At 39.7% G+C, this 19,671-nt stretch overlaps 1 protein-coding gene across 1 annotated transcript in view; it reads left to right on the plus strand.

Moving 5' to 3' along the window:
• Positions 1 to 19,671, plus strand: part of fat3a (FAT atypical cadherin 3a) — a 217,265-nt gene that overhangs the window by 71,659 nt on the left and 125,935 nt on the right. Inside the window, 1 exon segment of the mRNA XM_030744086.1 lies at positions 2,578 to 5,898. Coding sequence (XP_030599946.1) covers positions 2,595 to 5,898 — 3,304 coding nt within the window. The 5' untranslated portion in view covers positions 2,578 to 2,594.

Below are 19,671 nucleotides of genomic sequence, written 5' to 3' on the forward strand. Positions count from 1 at the left end.
CTTGAAGTTAACACATTGCACACAACCTTCCAACCAGCCCTCAGGACAAAGTTCTGGAGGAATGAACTCAGCTGTGTATGCGCGTGTGTATGCGTGCGTGCGTGTGTGTGTGTGTGTGTGTGTGTGTGTGTGTGTGTGTGTGTGTGTGTGTGTTTGTGTGTGTGTGTGTGTGTGTGTGTATGTTTGTGTGAGTAGGAGAGAGAGAGAGAGAGGGAGGGAGTAGCAGGGAATTATGGTACTTCTAAATTTGGCTAGCTTATTATTGCAGGATTGTCAGAAATAACAGTAACAAAAAGCCTAATTCATGCTCTACAAAAACAAGAACAGTAGCTGCAGTGGTACCATAGGCTGCTCAGCATTTTGAACACACATACTGAATGAGGAATTTATTGGCTTTGATTGACTTTTTGTTTAATGTAATGTCCAGCAGTAATTTTTTTTTAGGTTATTTAATAGAAAAATGGCTATTGTACTCATGAATATACATAGATTAGTGTGTAATTACACCTTCCAACAAATTGATGCATTCTCCTAAACTTAGAATCCATCCATCCATTTTCTTCCGCTTATCCGGGGCCAGGTCGTGGGGGCAGCAGTCTAAGCAGAGAAGCCCAGACCTCCCTCTCCCCAACCACCTCCTCCAGCTCATCCGGGGGGACCCCAAGGCTCCTTTCGATCCATTAAATATATTTTGGGAGCGGACACTGGTTTGTGGAAGCCGCATGTTGCCTCGTAATATTTGAATGCAGTTGCTGGGAAGGACACCTCCCTTACAACTAATTATGTTTTATGTATGTGGCTAGTGTCTAGCCACATACAAAGTGTCCTAAAATTACACTTTCCCTCTGATAAACAGCTTGATTATATTCTCAAACTGTTTGAGAGTTTATTCACTAAGCATCAAGATCAAGTAATTTCTTCACATCTAAGGTTTTGGACCAGAATCATGGTGTGGACCTAAAAAAAATACCCAGACCACTCAGAGCAGTCCCTCATCAGTCCTTATTAGCTATGATTGTCAAGCCCATCTAGCATTAATTGCACCCAGACTGGTGTCCTTTTCTGCCTCTTCAACTACATTTCTTTCATATCATTGTTAGCTTTCTGGGCTACACTGCTAGCGCCAACATTCTTCAGCTTTTACTGCTTTGCTGTTTGCCATTTTTCATTTTGCCAGAGGCAACTATGCTGAAATAGAGAGGAGTATGTGTGTGTCTGCTAAAAATTTTGCAGAACCATGTGTTTCAGCAAGCGCATGAGAAGTGGTGCTGTATAAATAAAACTGAATGGAATTTAAGTAGTAATTCAGATGCTGGAGCTGCAGAATGCCTTAAATTGTATTTATTCCAGGTACAAAGCGGAAAAACAACAGAAAAGGCTATTATATCCATTTGTACACATTATTACTGTATTAGCTAAGATATGTAGTAACTCTGCCAAAAGTCAACAAAAACACCCTGAGCTGGAAGGGTTATTTCAGTACTGAGGTATAATTACTGTGCCTCCCAACTGCCACAAGCTTTTTCTGAGATGTACTGACCCACTAAAGCTCAGAGACTGCTCTGAGCCTTTTTCAGCATCAAAGTTCCCCAACACCCAGCGCCTACGCCACCTCCACCATTACTTACTGAAGCTGACACCAAGATGACAGTTTAAGGTCAGGAAAAAAAAGAAAAAGTATTATTTTCTGCATTTCACTTAGGTTGTCAGATTTTTTCACCCATGAATGACTACTGAATTGTAGTTAAATGTAGGGTTAGGTATCTGTTTGCATTGTTTCATCTTGTGGTCACTGCTGCCAGGCCAACTAGGTTTTCTTTCAATAAGAAGTAAAGACTCTGAAGACTCAAACACCATCTGTCTTTCCCGCTCCATCTCTTTATCCCTTGTGGTAGAAAGTGCTTAGTCACCAAAGTGCAGACTACTGTGGTACTCTTACAGCTACAGCATGGCTTTTACTGGATCAGGTTTCAGGCCAGAAGTGCAGATTGGCACATACTTGTGGCTACTTACTTACAGAACACAGTATTTTCGTTTTCTTTTTCTTTTTAAAAAGAGAAAACACACTGAAAGAAGCAGCTACTCTGCATTTCAAACCACATCTGACTTACTTCTGGTGATATTACATGGTTCTGAAATATAGAACTACAATTTTCAAGTAATTTAGGAAAGGGGTTATAATAGGGTCATGGTATAGTAGCAATTTGTCTCTGTAGTTATTTTCTTTAGTGTTTTGGTGATGTTACAATTTTCTTCCTAGCCATATAATTATTTTGTTCCTTGACAAACAACCACAATATTTTTTTTGAACGTTGAAGTTGATTGTCGGTATCCACATACCACACAAGAATGATGTAAGTTTCATTACGGTTGCCAAGTTACTGTAGAGTCCCTCCACCTCTATCACCACCTCTCCTCCTCAGTCACTCTCCTGCTGTCCTGTGGATAATTAGTAGAGACTGTGAGTTAAAAGGTCATGGCATGTTGCATGGCTTTTTGTTTTTTTTACTGTGAATTCCCCTCCTGTGGCTAACCTTTTTCTCCTTGTCTCTCTCTTTCTTTTCTGGTCTGTTTCAGGATGGAGTTATGATGGGATGGATGTGAATATGGGCCGATGGGAAGGCATGCGAGCCCCTCTTCTCCACCTGGCCTTGCTGCTGCTGTTGCTATTCTTAAAGTCACCACACTGCTGTGGTCAGAATACCCATGGGGCCCCTCAGGATGGATCTCACTTCAGCTTCACTCAGCCTGTCTACCATGCCACAATTTATGAAAACTCAGCAGCGCGCACCTATGCCAACAGTAAAATTAAAATGGGCATCCACCTTGCCCAGCACTTCTGGGAGATCCGCTACAGAATCACCTCAGGCGATGATGAAGGTTTCTTCAAGGCAGAGGAGTATGTGCTTGGAGACTTCTGTTTCTTACGCATAAGGACTAAAGGCGGTAATGCAGCCATCTTGAACCGAGAGATCCAGGATAATTATGTATTGACAGTGAAAGCTTCAGTCAAGGGAGAGGCTCTTCTTGAGACCTGGACTAAAGTCAGTATACAGGTTTTGGATATGAATGACCTCCGGCCCTTGTTCTCTCCCACCACATACTCCGTCACCATAGCAGAGAGCACCCCTCTCAGGACTAGCATAGCACAAGTTACTGCCACAGATGCAGATATTGGTTCCAATGGAGAGTTTTACTATTTTTTCAAGGAAAAAATTGAACTGTTTGCTGTACACCCAACTAGTGGAGTGGTTACTCTCAGTGGAAAGCTTAATGTTGATGAGCAGAACCGGTATGACTTAGAAATTCTGGCAGTGGACCGTGGCATGAAGCTTTATGGAAATAATGGTATCAGCAGCACAGCCAAACTTTTTGTCCATGTAGAGCGTATGAATGAGCATGCCCCAATCATGAATATCCTCACCCACAGCCCCTCATGGCTGGATAAAAACCTTGTGTATGCAATGGTTACTGTTGAGGACTTAGATGAAGGCTTAAATGGAGAAATAGATTCTGTGGTCATTGTGCATGGAGACCCCTCAGAGCAGTTTTTTGTCGAAAGAACTAGCGAAGGTGAGTTTGCCATTAAAGCCTTGGAGTCAGTTAATCAGAATTACCCTTATGGCTGTAACCTTACCTTGCAGGCTAAAGACAGGGGCACCCCACAGAAGTTCTCTGCTGTTAAAGTCATCCACATCAAGGTTGATAAACGTCAGACGTCGGATGCTAAATTCATGCAAGAGTTGTATGATGTCAGCTTAAATGAAATTTCACCACCAGGTACACTTGTAGTGGCTGTTAAAATCACACCAGAGCCTGATGATGCGGAATATATTCTAACTCCTTCTGCAGATTCATCTTTTTTTCAAATGAATACCCTAACAGGTGTAATTTCTACCACTCGCTGGTTCACTCAGGTGTTCCAGGATGTCTTTAATCTTGAAGTATTGGAAATAGATAGCAATCTCAAAGTTAAAGTGAGGGTAACCATTGAGGATGCCAATGATCACACACCAACATTTGTTCAGTCCTCTTATGAGGTATTTGTTAATGAAAGTGTACCAATTGCAACCAGTGTATTAACAGTTTCTGCAATTGATGAAGATAAAGGTGAAAATGGATACATAACTTACAGCATTTCCAGTCTTCAGCCATTTCCCTTTCAAATCAATCAATTTTCTGGTGTTATCAGCACCATTGAAGAGCTGGATTTTGAATCCTCATCAGAAAGCTTTACATTTGTAGTCAGAGCATCTGACTGGGGCTCTCCTTACAGACGAGAAAGTGAAGTAAATGTAACAATCCATCTGGAAAATGTAAACGATAATCAGCCATTGTTTGAGAAGGTAGCATGCCAGGGGATTATTCCTGAGGATTTTCCAGTAGATGAAGTGATTACTACAATGTCTGCAATTGATATAGATGAATTAGAGCTAGTGAAATATAAGATCATTTCAGGAAATGAGCAGGGGTACTTTGACCTTAACCCAGATTCAGGGGTCCTTGCACTGCATCATTCCCTTGCAACAGCCAATCCAAAGAATGGTATCTTTAATTTAAAAATAACTGCCACAGATGGTGAGAGCTTTTCTGATCCTATGTTTGTTAATATCTCGGTTGTTCATGGGAAGTCTTCCAAACGCTTCACTTGTAAAGAAACAAAAGTGGCCCAAAAATTAGCTGAAAAGTTATTAAAAAAATCCAAAGCTAGCAATAAACCTAAAATTGATGGAGGTTTTATTGACCTTTTTTCTGTGAATCGGCAAACACCCCAGTTTGACAAAACGTTCCCCACAGATATTGCTGTGCGAGAAGATCTTCCGGTAGGCTCAAGTGTTTTCAAAGTGAATGCCTATGATGGGGACACAGGTTTCAATGGTCAAATTCTATACTCTATATCAGATGGAAATATTGACAACTGTTTTACCATTGACATACAGACTGGACTTATCAGTGTGTTCCTACCCATGGACAGAGAAAAGAGAGATCGCTATCTCCTCAACATAACTCTCTATGACCTTGGCCTTCCACAGAACAGTGCCTGGCGGTTGCTTACTGTCTATATAGAAGATGCAAATGATAATGCACCCCAGTTTTTGCAAGAAGGAGGCTTTAGAATTGTCATACCTGAAAACACTGCGATAGGTACAGACGTCATCCAGGTTGAGGCCACTGACAAAGATCTTGGACCTAATGGGGAGATTGTATACTCTCTTTTGACAAGCACCACTCAGTTTGGTATCAACTCCACTAATGGGATATTGTATGTTGCTGGCCAACTAGATAGGGAGTATGTCTCTACTTTTAACCTGAAAATTGAAGCTCGGGACAAAGCGGAAAAAGGGAGCCAGAGGTTTTCTGTGACCACATTAAAAGTCATTTTGGAGGATGTAAATGACTGTCCCCCACTATTTATCCCTACTGTGTACAGAGCCAGGGTTCTGGAGGATCTCCCGGTAGGAACAGTTGTAGCCTGGTTAGAAACTCTGGATCCAGATTTGGGGTTGGGAGGCCAAGTCCGGTATTCCCTAGCCAATGACTACAATGGATGGTTTGAGATAGACAGGACAAATGGAGCTATTCGACTCACAAAGGAGTTGGACTATGAGACACAGCAGTTCTACAACCTTACTGTGAAGGCCAAAGACAAAGGACGGCCTGTTTCTCTTCTTTCTGTAACCTTCGTGGAGGTGGAGGTTGTAGATGTGAATGAAAACCTTTTTGCTCCATACTTTTCTGATTTTGCTTTGACTGGATTAGTAAAAGAAAATGCCCGGATAGGAACCACTCTACTCCAGGTCACAGCTAATGATGACGATGCTGGCAGAGATGGAGAAATTCAGTACTCCATTCGAGATGGAAGTGGGCTTGGACGATTTGCCATAGATGAAGAGACAGGTGAGTTTTCTTTGAAAATTGTCTCATGTATATGATGCTTTTGATCATAGCAAATGAGAATTACTCCATAACAGTTTGAATGAAAGTACCTGTTTTAAAATACTATATTGTTGTATAAAATTGTCTGGTGCTGTAATTTTATTGGTGTGTGTGTGTGTGTGTGTGTGTGTGTGTGTGTGTGTGTGTGTGTGTGTGTGTGTGTGTGTGTGTGTGTGTGTGTGTGTGTGTGTGTTTTATTTGAATGACTTTACACAAAATAACTGTCATTTTTAGGTTTAGGCATCAAGTGAAAAATAAAATATTGGTGTTTATTCGTGACAAATGGTTTGTCATCAGGTAAAACTTTTGTTGTTATTAGCTGATTGTGCTTCATAAAAAATGAATGCTTAGAAAGCTTTTTGCTTAGTTTTTCAGCTTAATCACACTCCTTTTACACATTTGAACCTGGAAGCACAACCACAGACTACTTTAGTTGCCTCTAAGATGATCATTTTTTAGAGTAATCACACTGTTAACCTTTTTTGTTGACTTTGTGTTGATACTAAAATAGGAAAAGAAAAATCTTGTGATTGTGTGTGAATTTGTGTCAGTGTGCGGGACGGGTATATATGGATGTATAATGTTATTAATGAGTAGTGTAACCAATTACTTTATACAGGGAGTAAACAAGTAATGTAATGCATTACTTTTTAATAAAAGGTTGAAAAATATAATCCCATTAATAAATATATAATTAGAGAAAGGTGTTGGGGTATTACTTCTTTTAATTAAATGCATAACAGTGAAGGTTCAGAGTTAGACACTGAAAGCCTATTTTTGTAATCAAGTTACTGGGCTAAAGTTTTTCAAAGAGAGTTGGGTAATACATTGGATACATTTTGTGCAGACTTTATTTTAGAAAAAGCACTGTAAGCTGCTTAGTCATGTTCTTATTACTGTTAGTACTCTTGCTGCAGTGTTTTGGATTAACTGGAGGCTTTTTAGGGAACTTATTACAAACTGATGATAATGAATTACAACACTCCCCCAGAAGTAATGAATGCATGAACTAGCTTTTTAGCATCACTCTGAGTCAGGATTTTTTTTTTGTTTTAGGGATATTGTGCAGATGAAAAAAAAAAAAAAACAGTCCTACGTATTTGTTTTATGTGCACACAGTAGGACATATCCTGATAAAAAAATGACTCCCACATTCCTCACCATGTTATTGGAGACCAAGGTAATGCAAATGGCCAAATGGAATAACCTCAGTTTGGTCTGAACTTAGGCGAAAAATATGGCACATCCAAACCTTTATGTCTTTAAAACATGCCTGTAGTTTAACTAATTGATTTGTGCCATCTGGCTTGTTAGATACACTATTGTCCAAACTTTGGACAATTGTTTGATTGTCCAAACTTTGGCAACCACTCACCCATTCAGCTGGGTCAGCCTTTATAAGTACTGATTTAGGTGCCGTTTACACGAGACCGTTTTCATTTTGAAACGGTGTCGTTTTGATGCGTTTCGGCCTTGCGTTTACACGACAACAGAGTGAAAATGATGTGTTTCAGAAACGGGGTCCAGAGTGGAGCGTTTCAGAAACGCACCGGCTTGCGTTTTCGTGTAAACACTTGAAACCGGGGTGATTTGAAAACGCTCGACTCGCACATGCGCACTATGGTTACGACGGCCAGTTTTTCGCGCACGCGCAAACTGATAAACAGTACTCGCGGATTCACGAGTGCTTCTTATGCTTTTCCTGTGTTTTTACCGTTTTGTAATTCAGCGTTGTGTGCAGCAGCGATCCAACCTCATCATCGGTCCACACAAAACCTCTCACATTGGCCGTTTTGTAAGTAATGAAAAATTTGCCGCACTACCTACTGTGTCACTCCACGCATGCGCGTCTTCCGTAAACAAACTTTGCAAAGAGAAAACCAACGCCAACTTGTGGCCTGGCATGGGAACTACATCGTTTTCATCGTTTCACATGTCCTCGTGTAAACGCGGATCGTTTCTGAAACGCCATCGTGTAAATGAAAGGCTGAAACGCATCAAAACGACACCGTTTCCAGTGAAAACGGCTTCGTGTAAACGGCACCTGAATAACAGCCTTGAAAGTGGTACATAGCCTGTTAATAGAGATAAATTGATCATAGTATTAATTAATGGTAAGAGTTCTGTGAGCAGTCTTTTTCAAAGTTGTTGCTCAGGAATGGGGCGTAATAGACATGTTGATAATTTAAAGGAAGAAATTATTTAGGTTAATTTGGAAAGGTTATGGTTTGGATTAGGATTAGGATTAGGGTTAGTGGCTCCATAGTGTAGTTGTTTATACAGTTAACAAGCAAAACTCCCCAATTCATTCCTGTGAGGAGATACAAATTTCTTTAGGGTTGTGTCAGGATGGTAATGGGTAAAACTTTGTTTGATGGAAATGAAAATAATCAACCTACAGACCGCTGGATTCAAAGACACCCACAAAATCAAACTGAAAAAATTATGCATCAGGCAAGTCCATTTCAGAAAAAGGTTCACAAAAAAGTTTATCTGGTCATTTAAGTAGCAGAGGGGGTTATTAATCAATTTCAGTGGGAGCACTAGAGGGGCAACAATGGGACAAATGTACAGTGGATTTTTAATTCACTTCAATTTTATTTATGTAGCGCCAAATCACAGCAAATGGTTGCCTTAAGGCACTTTATCTCGGGATCTTGTTCACGAGTGATGGGAGAAGGGAGCGGGAGATCAACAGACAGATTGGGGCTGCTTCTGCAGTGATGCGGACGCTGCACCGGTCTGTCGTGGTGAAGAGGGAGCTTAGTGTAAAAGCGACGCTCTTGATTTACCGGTCGATCTACGTTCCTACCCTCACCTATGGTCACGAGCTTTGGGTAGTGACCAAAAGAATAAGATCGCGAATACAAGCGGCAGAAATGAGTTTCCTTCGCCGCTGCTCCTCCACATCGAAAGGAGCCAGTTGACGTGGCTCAGGCATCTGATTAGGATGCCTCCTGGCCGCCTCTTGGGTGAGGTGTTCCAGGCATGTCCCACCGGGAGCAGGCCCCGTGGTAGACCCAAGACACGCTGGGGAGATTATATCTCTCGGCTGGCCTGGGAATGCCTTGGGGTCCCTCCGGATGAGCTGGAGGAGGTGGCTGGGGAGAGGGAAGCCTGGGCTTCTCTGCTTAGGCTCCTGCCCCCGCAACCCAGCCCCGGATAAGCGGAAGAGAATGGATGGATGGATGAAGCTGTGCATTGCTACACAGACCTAAATAAACTAAACAGGCATATTCTAACTAGTCAAATCATTCCACCAATTGTAAATGACTTCTGCATATTTTTAAGTTGCACTTTATTATAAATTCAACATGATGTCACAAAGTTTGCTGTCTTAAAACCAGTTTTATTAATACACTCTGGGTTGCATACTTTTAAAAACAGGATTTTAGCAGTAACCAGACAAATCTCCTGTGATTAATTATATTAAAGGACAAAACATAACAATGGCATTCACACTGAGAAAGTTCACACACTGAATAATTAAGAGGTGACAAAAGTTTCACTGTGATGCAAATGATGCACAACAGCTGAACAACAAGCACTAAAACTAGAAAAGCAAAAACCCCTCATTTTAATTTTAATTTCTTTTTTCGAGTGCCCCTTTCAGACTGCACTTTTTTAGGAGAGATTTAAAAGATAACACAAAGTGATTTTTATTAGTAAAAGTAGTGCTACGACATCTATGTAATACCTTTTGTAGGAAAGGTTCTTGAGGTTCCAGCATTTTAAGACAGTTTCCTGTCTACACAATCACAAGATATACAATATAGAAAATGTATAAAACAGAGATCAGTTCGTAATAATCTCTTGGTTACACAGATAAAATTGTGATTTTTTTCAGTCTACTGTGGTCCTACATCTATACAGTAAATGTACTGATAAATGTACAGTGAGTAAAAATGGGCGAGAATGCTACTTTTTGAAAATGGGGTACTGGCACATGCACACTATAGCTGTGATTACTATATCCACAACGCTAAACTTGTGGCCTGGCAATGGGAACTACAGCAGAGCAGAGCATCAAAATGAATCACACAAAGGTGATACACAAAGATTAGCAGCAGACTATTTAGTGCATTGAGTAATGCCAAAAGTAAGCTTGGAAGACTGTAATTGTTGCTGCTATGACTGTTGATTTATTTGGAAAGCCAACATTCAATGTAATTCAGTTTTATTTATATAGCGCCAAATCACAACAAACAGTCGCCTCAAGGCGCTTTATATTGTAAGGTAAAGACCCTACATTAATTACCTACATGTCAGTGTTGTAGAGCAGAATAAACACACACATACAGTATTGTTGTATAATCTCAGTGCTCGCTGTTGGATTCCCCCCCCCCCCCCCCCCCCCTTTTTTTTTTTTTTTCTTTGTTTATCACATCTAAATTGGACCCGTCTCTAACAAGACACAGCAATAATCAATTCAGGTTAAAATTTCAACTTTACTTTTTTGTATAAAAACATTAACAACAGTTAAATGTTGTTAATGTTCAGTATGTTAATTCTTTCATCTTGAGAAACATTAGTCAGCAATAACCATTGTGTGCAAGCATCACTTTCTGTGTTGTGTTTTGCTTGTTTGTTGGGCACAACCTCTACTTTATTTGCTGCAAGCAAATATCTGTATCAGTGTTTTATAGAAAGGTTCACCTTTATTTTTCTACTGCAATTATTGAATGCCTGAGCAAATCTGAGATGCATGAATATACAGCAAAGTAAGCTGTAAATGAATGTGCTTCCATTATCACTGCTCCCCCTGGTGGATATACATTACCACCACTTTTCCTAAACTCTTCTTAGGGGCATTACCACTCACGGTGGCATTGTCTACGTGACAGATGGGGAAGCTCATTACAATCAAGGACCAGCCGGGGATCCGCCATGGTCCTGTCATTTTAAGAGGCTGTAGCTGTACTAAACCTATTTATGTCAGTAATTTCCACACTGTGTAGTTACATAAATTTAAATCATACTAGGTTGGTTCTGTGAAAAACTTTCTGGTAAGCTGCCTGTATTTACAATACCATAAAACTATAAAGAGAGATTTGTATCAGGAATCAACATTTCACTTTTGCACTGCCCTTCACAATGTTTTACTGTTTCAAAAGAGTAAATAAATTGAGAATTGAGACCCAATTCACTCTCATACAGTTACTCATTTGGCTATTTCTATCCTAAGGTTACAGGTCTGGTGATTTTCAGTATTCCCCTCACCCACAACCGATCACAGCAGATGACTGCCCCTCCCTGAGCCTGGTTCTGATGGAGGTTTCTTCCTGTTAAAAGGGAGTTTTTCTGTCCCACTGTCACCAAGTGCTGCTCATAGGGGGTAAAATGGACTAGTTCTTTTCTAGTCTAGTTGAGCACTCAAAGTGCTTTATACAACATGTTTGCATTCACACACACTGTTTGTTTTCTGTATCAAAGTGCTTACTACCTAACATTCATAAACATTCATACTCTGACAGTTGCATCGGAGAGCAACTTGGGGTTCAGTATCTTGCCCAAGGGCACTTTGACCTACAGACTGAAGCAGGCAGGAATCAATATAAATAAATTGAATAGAATGTTACTCATATTGTCAATTAATTCTATCAGAAGACCAGCCAAACAGCAATAGGGCTCAATGCCACAAATGAATGAAACATATCAGCATTTGGTAACAAACTCTTATTAATATAATTAACTCATTGTTGATTTTGGTCATGAGGCTTGTTGTCAGTCACATCAGTATGGAAATATCACCAGTGTTACAATATAGTACAGTAATAATCAGCTGTCACAAATGTTTAATAACTCAAACTGTGAACTTGTGTGCCTCTGCACACAATTAACACTTTCTGTTAACTCCTAGAGGTGTTATCTGAGAAAGCATTTCTCAACAGCTCAAGCTGATTTTCAGGCTCCCGTTTCAAAATAAAAATAATATTTTTTCTTCAGAGCTCACTTGAAGAATACAAGAATAGAATAGGTATCAATTTAAGCGCACGGCAAATTAGAATGACTTTTCCCCCCTGACATTCATACATTGGCAGTGTAAAAGAATATCCTAAATGTACAGCATTTTGTTAAGCTGTCAATGCAAAATACAAAAGTTTCAGGAGTGCACCACATTTGGTTATTAACAGACTGTAAGAACAGTGTTACTTGTTTAAGTCAACACATTATGCTAAATATACATCAAACCACATATTGAAACTTCTCACTCATATCACTGAGTTGATTTTTGTCACCATCATGTTCAACAACACTAAATGCATCTCTTCTTCAGACCCATCTTTCTCTTACTCGTCATTTCAAACTATTGTTCTCCCCTTCTTTAATTAACATAAAACAAAGTGAGACAAATACAGGATGTGTCTGATAAAATTTTATATTTTTCTTATTGGTATGCAACTCTTGCTTGCTTCATTTTTCACCACCAGTGTTTGGATACAAGTTATTTTAAAATGGTGGGATGCACATGAATTACATTAGGTACGTGTTTTAATACCATAAGAAGCACATGTAAAGTAAGTGTTTTATAATTAGCAGTCTTAATTTGATATATATTAATTTTATATTATGATGAAAGACACTGTATATCAACCAGTGGTCATGGACATCAAGCATAATAATAATCCAAGCAGTGTATTTACAGCATATGCATTGTTTTATCCAAAGAACTCAAATGGCTGTTAAAAAAAAAAACGTCTACTGCGACATTTAGTGATGTAAGAGTGAATCATTCAACAATGGCAGTCATGATGACTTAATTAATGTTCACTCACAAATAAACTCATCATGATGCATATGAGGTCAGTTTGCATCGCGAAAGTAGTTCCTGTCCAAACTCCATTCCACAGAAAGATGCACAGTACATATTTTAAGCTAGTCTCCATAGTATTAATTGAAATACACTTTATCTCTTTCATGTAGAAATGAAGTTGCACCACTTTAATAAGTCATTAAGTGTTCTTTTAAGATGTATAAACAATAAATGGACCAGATTAAATATTTTTTAGCATGCAAAAGCAATAGAACTGCACACTAATTGTAAATTAAATAAATTAAAATAAAAATAAAATATGCTTGATAAACAGACATTTGTTGTAACACACACAAACACACACACACACACACACACACACACACACACACACACACACACACACACACACACCTTGTCCAAGTCTGTTAGGATACTTTTTTATCTTCCTTTCCTCTGTAAAATTCATCATCATTAGGGGAGAATGGTGATCTGGTTGCTGCATGAACCAGTGGTGATATGAACCAACTCTGCTTCCACCTACAATCATATAACAATGACTGTATATTAAAAAAGGAAAAAAAACAAAACAACAGCAAACAGTAGATCACTGTGATCACTGTAATATTAACTGTGGGAAAGAAATATTGCCCAAATTACTAAAGGGTTGGTGACTGATTCAGAGAAGTATGGAAAGGTCTACTGTATGAGCATCCATGATATCAGCTAGAGCAAATTCAGTAACTCTCATGAATCAGAATCAAGGTTTATTTGCCTCTGACCTGATTAGTCTATAAAAGCACCACAATTTTAAGCCCAACTGAAGTTTACTACATATTTTTTATGTTTACAAATGTTCTGTTCTGGTCTTTCATGTCTTGCACTCTCTTGCGAAACACTGGAGTCTTATTTCGCTGCGACAGCGAGGGCAGCATGGTGGTTAGCACTCACACAGCAAGAATGGTGTCCAGGCCTGGGCTCAATTCCACCCTGGGCCTCTCTGTGTGGAGTTTGCATATTCTCCACGTGTCTGCGTGGGTTTCCTCCCACAGTCCAAAGACACGTGGTTACTGGGGTTAGGTTAATTGGTCACTCTAAATTGCCCATAGGTGTGAATGGTTGTCTGTCTCTCTGTGTTGGCCCAGTGACAGGCTGGTGCCTTGTACAGGGTGTATCCTGACTCTCACCCTGTATCAGCTGGGATAGGCTCCAGCTTCCCCCACAACAGGATAAGAGGATGGATGGATCTTTAGTGCTCCATAGCATAAATTGTTGCTCATTTCTGTCACCAAATAAAAAAAAAAAAAAAACTAGTGGTGTCTCGATTTGTTATGACCACTCTTCAAAACAAGTGCTAACACAAGTTTCTACCTTAACCCCTTAACTGGCAGCAAATAAAATCACCTGAAACAACTACATAACACCCTCTGGTTATTATTGGCTCTGAACAACCGATTTCATAGCCTATTAATCGGCTGCGTCTGGTCCGCGGGCCGAATGAAGTGCATTTATATGGCAGGCTAGACCCGCCCATTTTGACTGACACCTCATTCGGCCAATAATGTTAAGAAATGGGTTTCCCAGAGCCAATAATACTCAGAGGGCGTCACGTAGCTTTGTCAGGTGATTTGGTGCAGCCAGTTACATGATTGGCCGAATGACGTGTCAATTAAAAATGGGAGGGTCTAGCCTGCCATATAAAAGAGACTACAAACGGCCCGTCACCGGGCCCTTGCCAGTTAAGGGGCTACCTGCATCTGCAGTTTATCACCACAGATTTGATAAGGCTGTCTTACCCACCACAGACACCTCTACTGCCGCTTGCTTCTAGTCTAAAGTCCACACTGAAAGCAATTTGCTTGTTGTGCATCACTTTGAAGCTCATTGCTGGTTGCCTGTGGACATTCTAGGCTCTGGCTGCTTCGGTAACCTTCAAAAGCTATTTACTACCAGCTTATATGTATTCTTCACTCTCATTGGCAGTCGCTTCAGTCGCTGACCTAGATGTAGACAAATGACAATCACTTCCTGCTGCCGGCGTTTGTTTTGTCAATAGTCACTTGAAGTTGCGGAATGTCTTTCACTTTGTATGGTCTCTGGTCACCACGTTGCAAATCACTTCCAGTGTGTATGTACTGTAGCTTAAACCAACAACGCTGCACATGTCATCGGCAACACGGCGTACTTCAAAAGTGCCACCGTTCGCGGACTTCAGGCAACAATTACCAGAATAACCCCATGTTGGGTGTGAAGCGCAATTTCTCAGCTTTCAGAAACCGTTTGAATTTTTCTGATAGGACAGAAAAATTACCCAGCTGTTCACGGCTTTTAGGGGCAAGTATCACGTGGCGTTATAGGGTTACCAAGCACCCTTTGAATGTATCTGACATTAAAATGCCACAAAAATGTTGCTTTCAGAGGAGTTTGCTAAACTCTAATTCAGCAGTTTATTTGTTACAGTTTTTGCTAGATAGCATTGTGCTAACTGCCTAGCTTGCTACCACATTCTCAGATTTCTATAAATAACATCAATATCACTTGACGGACTGCATAGAAAAACATACACAGATAACTATTTGGACATTAATGTCCAGTACTGATACATTGGGCTGTAGGTCAAGAGGATCCTTGGGGATCAGGACTGTCCAGCCTTCAGTTAGCCATGCTGGGTGTGTCTTGTCCATTAGCAGCTGGTTTATTTGTACTGCCAGATGATCATGGAGTGCAGTTAGCTGCTTTAGCCAGTAGATGCCAAACAGCTCAAGGATGACTGTTGCTGTGGTATGGATGAGCTGGTTGATTTCAGTGATGGTCGCAGCAGGGATTGTCCATAGAGCTGTATTCATATCTTCTAGTAGATTTTCAGAGGGTACTTCATGTAGTCTTGTAATCAGCCACAGAAGGTACAGGTTGCCAACTTAACTATGATCTTCTCCTTCAGGTCAGCTGCTCTAGCATTCAACGTACCAGTTATTCTTGGACCTTGGAACCCAATCTTGGAGTGTGGGGATGATGATATCTCACCCCGACCTAATATCCTGTCTCCTCCTTGCCATAGCATTTGTGTTTTACCTCATCAATCTCTAGTTGCAATAGCAGTTGCTTCTTATGGATGTTGGAACACTGAGCTACTAGTTGTCTTCAGTCTTGGTTGTTGAATAATCCATAAATCCTACATTATCTTCATGAGACCCCTTTCACTGGGGTTACATGTGTAGTAGCATTCCAACAGTTCCCTATTCTCATCTCGTGTCCAATTATGCTGTATCCTTGTTGTTATGTCCTGGTTCCTCAACACTTGATGCAGACCTTGTTAATCTGGGCAATGTTTCTCATTCATATTCCAAGGTATGCTTGTGTAACATGGAGGACCCTTACTAGATGTATTGTCTGTGTGTGTGTGTGTATATATATATATATATATATGTATATATATATATATATATATATATATATATATATATATATATATATATATATATATATATATATATATATATACATAGAGAGAGAGAGAGAGAGAGAGAGAGAGAGAGAGAAGTCTTTATATATATTAGTTAATTAATTGGTCATTTCTGTTTCAGTGCTTCTAAATATCAAACAAAAAATGTTGAAACCCTGTGTCTAAGATCCAGGACCATGATGCTAGTACACGCTCTCTGTTTTTCTGTTAATGAAAACATAATTTTTTATCATATGTATGAATAAAAGACTGACACATAGAACAAAATGACAGTAAACAATTGTTTGTGTATGAAAGAAAGAAAGAAAAAAAAGGTCTGAAGAGGTCTCTTGTAAATTTCATAGGCACAACTCCATTTAAGGCTTTTTCCTTTTACTCCTGTTTCTAAGCAAGATGACTGAATTCTGTACCACTAAACTGTGTGTGCCATCCTACTTTGCTTATTCATACTGACTTATTAAGACCATGATTTTATACTGTGTTTTTTCTGATAAGATGGCAGCTATATCAGATAAGTAGGCCAGGCTATTATTGGGCTCATAACAGTCATAACGCACTTTCACTCTAAATGGTTACTGTATTACTGCTGTGTGTCCTGCAAACAAGACATGATCTTAGCATTTTTATACTATGCTATATCCTATGTTTTTGTCTTTTTCCCTCACTGCTGCCCTACATTTCTGCAAAGTGTCATGAGAAAAGGAAACCCTCTCTTATTCATGTGTGAACCTTTAGCTATACTTACCTGCTGTGTTGTCTGTATTGCTCACAGATATGATTCCTCTCCACACATTGTGGCTCAGCACTTTATCGCTCTAATTCTAGTGGGCTAATGAGGGATTTACCTGTGGGTTCCGAGTGCTAATCCCTGCTCATAGCTAGAGGAACCCATAATCACCATCAAAGAGGCCAACTTAACAGCACTCTGATAAAGGCTTCCTGCTCCTCATTTCTAAGTAATAGCCTCCTCATAGTCTGTCTTTGCTGACCTCCTGGGTTTTTCATCCATAACCATTGCTTCCCATGGAGTCAGTCCTGTAGCCCCCATTACGTGGGCAAACTCCACAAAAGGATTTTGGTATTTTCAGAGTGCACAAGAGAGGTGAAGAAAAGAGTTCAGGCAGGGTGGAGACAAGTGTCAGGGGTGAGTTGTGACAGAAGGATAGCAGCAAGAGTGTAAGAGAAGGTTTACAAGATGGTATGATCTAGCATATCATATCAGGAGGTTGAGCTGGAGATGGCAGAGTTGCAAAGGTTTTCAATGGGAGTGACCAGGATGGACAAGATTAGAAATGAGTATTAGAGGGACAGCTCAGGTTGGGCAGTTTGGAGACAAAGTTAGAGAGGCAAGGTTGGATGGTCTGGACTTGTGCAGACAAGAGTAGTTGACATATTGATGGGCAAGAGGTTGAGTACAGATGCATTTCCTATTGAAAAGCATTACTTACAAATTCACTGTGAAAAAAGGTAACAATTTGTGTCCATGAACATGAAAAAAGTATTAATTTTTCATGACTGTTTTGCAAACTGCCATGAGACCAGGCTGGTGGAACAGTTATTGAGGTAGTTGAGGACTACAGATACTCATAAGTATACTCATAGACTGCAACCTCAGTGGTCCAGGAATACCAACATTGTCTATATCTACTGTGGAAGCTCAGGTCCTTCAGTGGCTGTAGGACAATGTTGTGTAAATTATAAGATGAAATATCTGCCAGAAAGTGGCATGTAAAGCTTTATTATATCACACAAAGTTAATTATATATTAATGTTTTATTACCATTTTAAAACATTTTTAGCAACAATGAAAACAAACTCTTTCTACTGAAACGTGAAAATTCCTATCCATAATGCATGCATAGAAAGCTAAATATTTAAAGACACAAGAAAAATATATTTTTCCAGTTGTTGTACTTGCTTTTGATAACTGTTCACGAGAACTGTCAAATCACAACAGTCGCCTCAAGGTGCTTTATACTGCAAGGCAAAGACCCTACAGTATTTAACTCAATTAAACAATCGTCCATGCCAGAGCAAGTGACCGATGCAATCATTACGTTGAACAACAAAAATAAATCAAAAACTTCAGGAGTAGCCAAATCAACAATCTGGTGCATTCCAAAAATGAAGGAGTGCACTGACCACCTGGAAGACCACAGAAGGCAAATATAATCAATGATGACAATATTTTTCCTTGGATGAGAGAAACCCCTTCACAACTTCTAGCCAATTCAAGAACATTCTTAAGGAGGTACTGTAGGCGTATTGCTATTGTCAAAGTCTACAATCTGGCATTTATAGTGGAAAGTATGGACCCAAAATGGAGACTCAATTGACAGCATGAATAAAAACAACAACAATAAAAAACCAAATAACCTTTATTTTCGCAAAGAGGAATTCCAACAAATGGCAACAAACAATGTTGATGAATCAAGTGTGGAAAATTCAGAGGCAGACAAAACCTACAAACATTGTAGTACAGTACAACAGTACAAGGAACACAGGCACAAATGCTGGGTCCAAGACCCAGGACCATGACACAATCATAAGATCACTTCATGAATGTGAATACAGAAAGTTTACAACAAGGTGTAAACCACACTCAAGAATATGAAAGGCAAACTTTGCAAGAAAATAGCTAAAAGAGCTTGCCCAGTTCTGGAAAAAATAAAATTATTTGAAGAGATGACACCAGGATTAACTTGTATCAAAATGATGAGAAGACAGAAGTATAGAGAAGGAAAGGAACATCTCTTGATCCAAAAGATATCACATAATCTTTGAAACATGCTGCAGTATTATGGCATGGGTGTACAGTATATGGCTGCCAGTGGTCACTAGTGTTTTTAAAGATGTGACTGCTGATAGAAGTAACAGGATGAATTCTGAAGCATGCAGGGTACACTCTGCTCAGATTCAGCCAGATGCTGCAAAACTGCAAATAGGCCTGGCAGAGGGAGGAAGCACATGATAAAGTCTTTAGGTTCTAGACTTCAGGCAGTAATTGACTGGAACGGATTTGCATCCAAATATTAAAGCATTCTTTATCTTTAAAATTATGCTAGTTTGTCCAATTATTTTTGACCTTCTGTAAAGGAAAATGGGGGACTATGTATAAAAATGGTTGTAATTCCTAAACATTTAATGCAGTTCTTTTGTTAAACCCCCAAATTAAAGCTGAAAATCAGAATTTCCATCTTTGATTTAAAATCCGCTGTTGTGGTGTCCATGAATGAGATAAGATCTGTTACAGGAGCCAAAGCATTAAAACAAAATCTAGCTCAAATAAATACTAGTGGTGGTAAACTGTGTTCATTTTATGGACTTAATGGGTTAATCTGAGTCACTCACAGACACACCAATCCCCAACATAAGCTTAATTAGCTTTCACATTTCAATTTCACATCCATCCATTCTCTTCCACTTATCCTGTTCAGGGTTTTAGGGGAGGGGGGCTGGATCCTATTCCAGCTGTCATGGGACAAGACACTGTACAGGTCAGCAGCCTGTGGAAGGG

Source organism: Archocentrus centrarchus, chromosome 13, assembly GCF_007364275.1.
Source record: "Archocentrus centrarchus isolate MPI-CPG fArcCen1 chromosome 13, fArcCen1, whole genome shotgun sequence".
Taxonomy (NCBI): domain Eukaryota; kingdom Metazoa; phylum Chordata; class Actinopteri; order Cichliformes; family Cichlidae; genus Archocentrus; species Archocentrus centrarchus.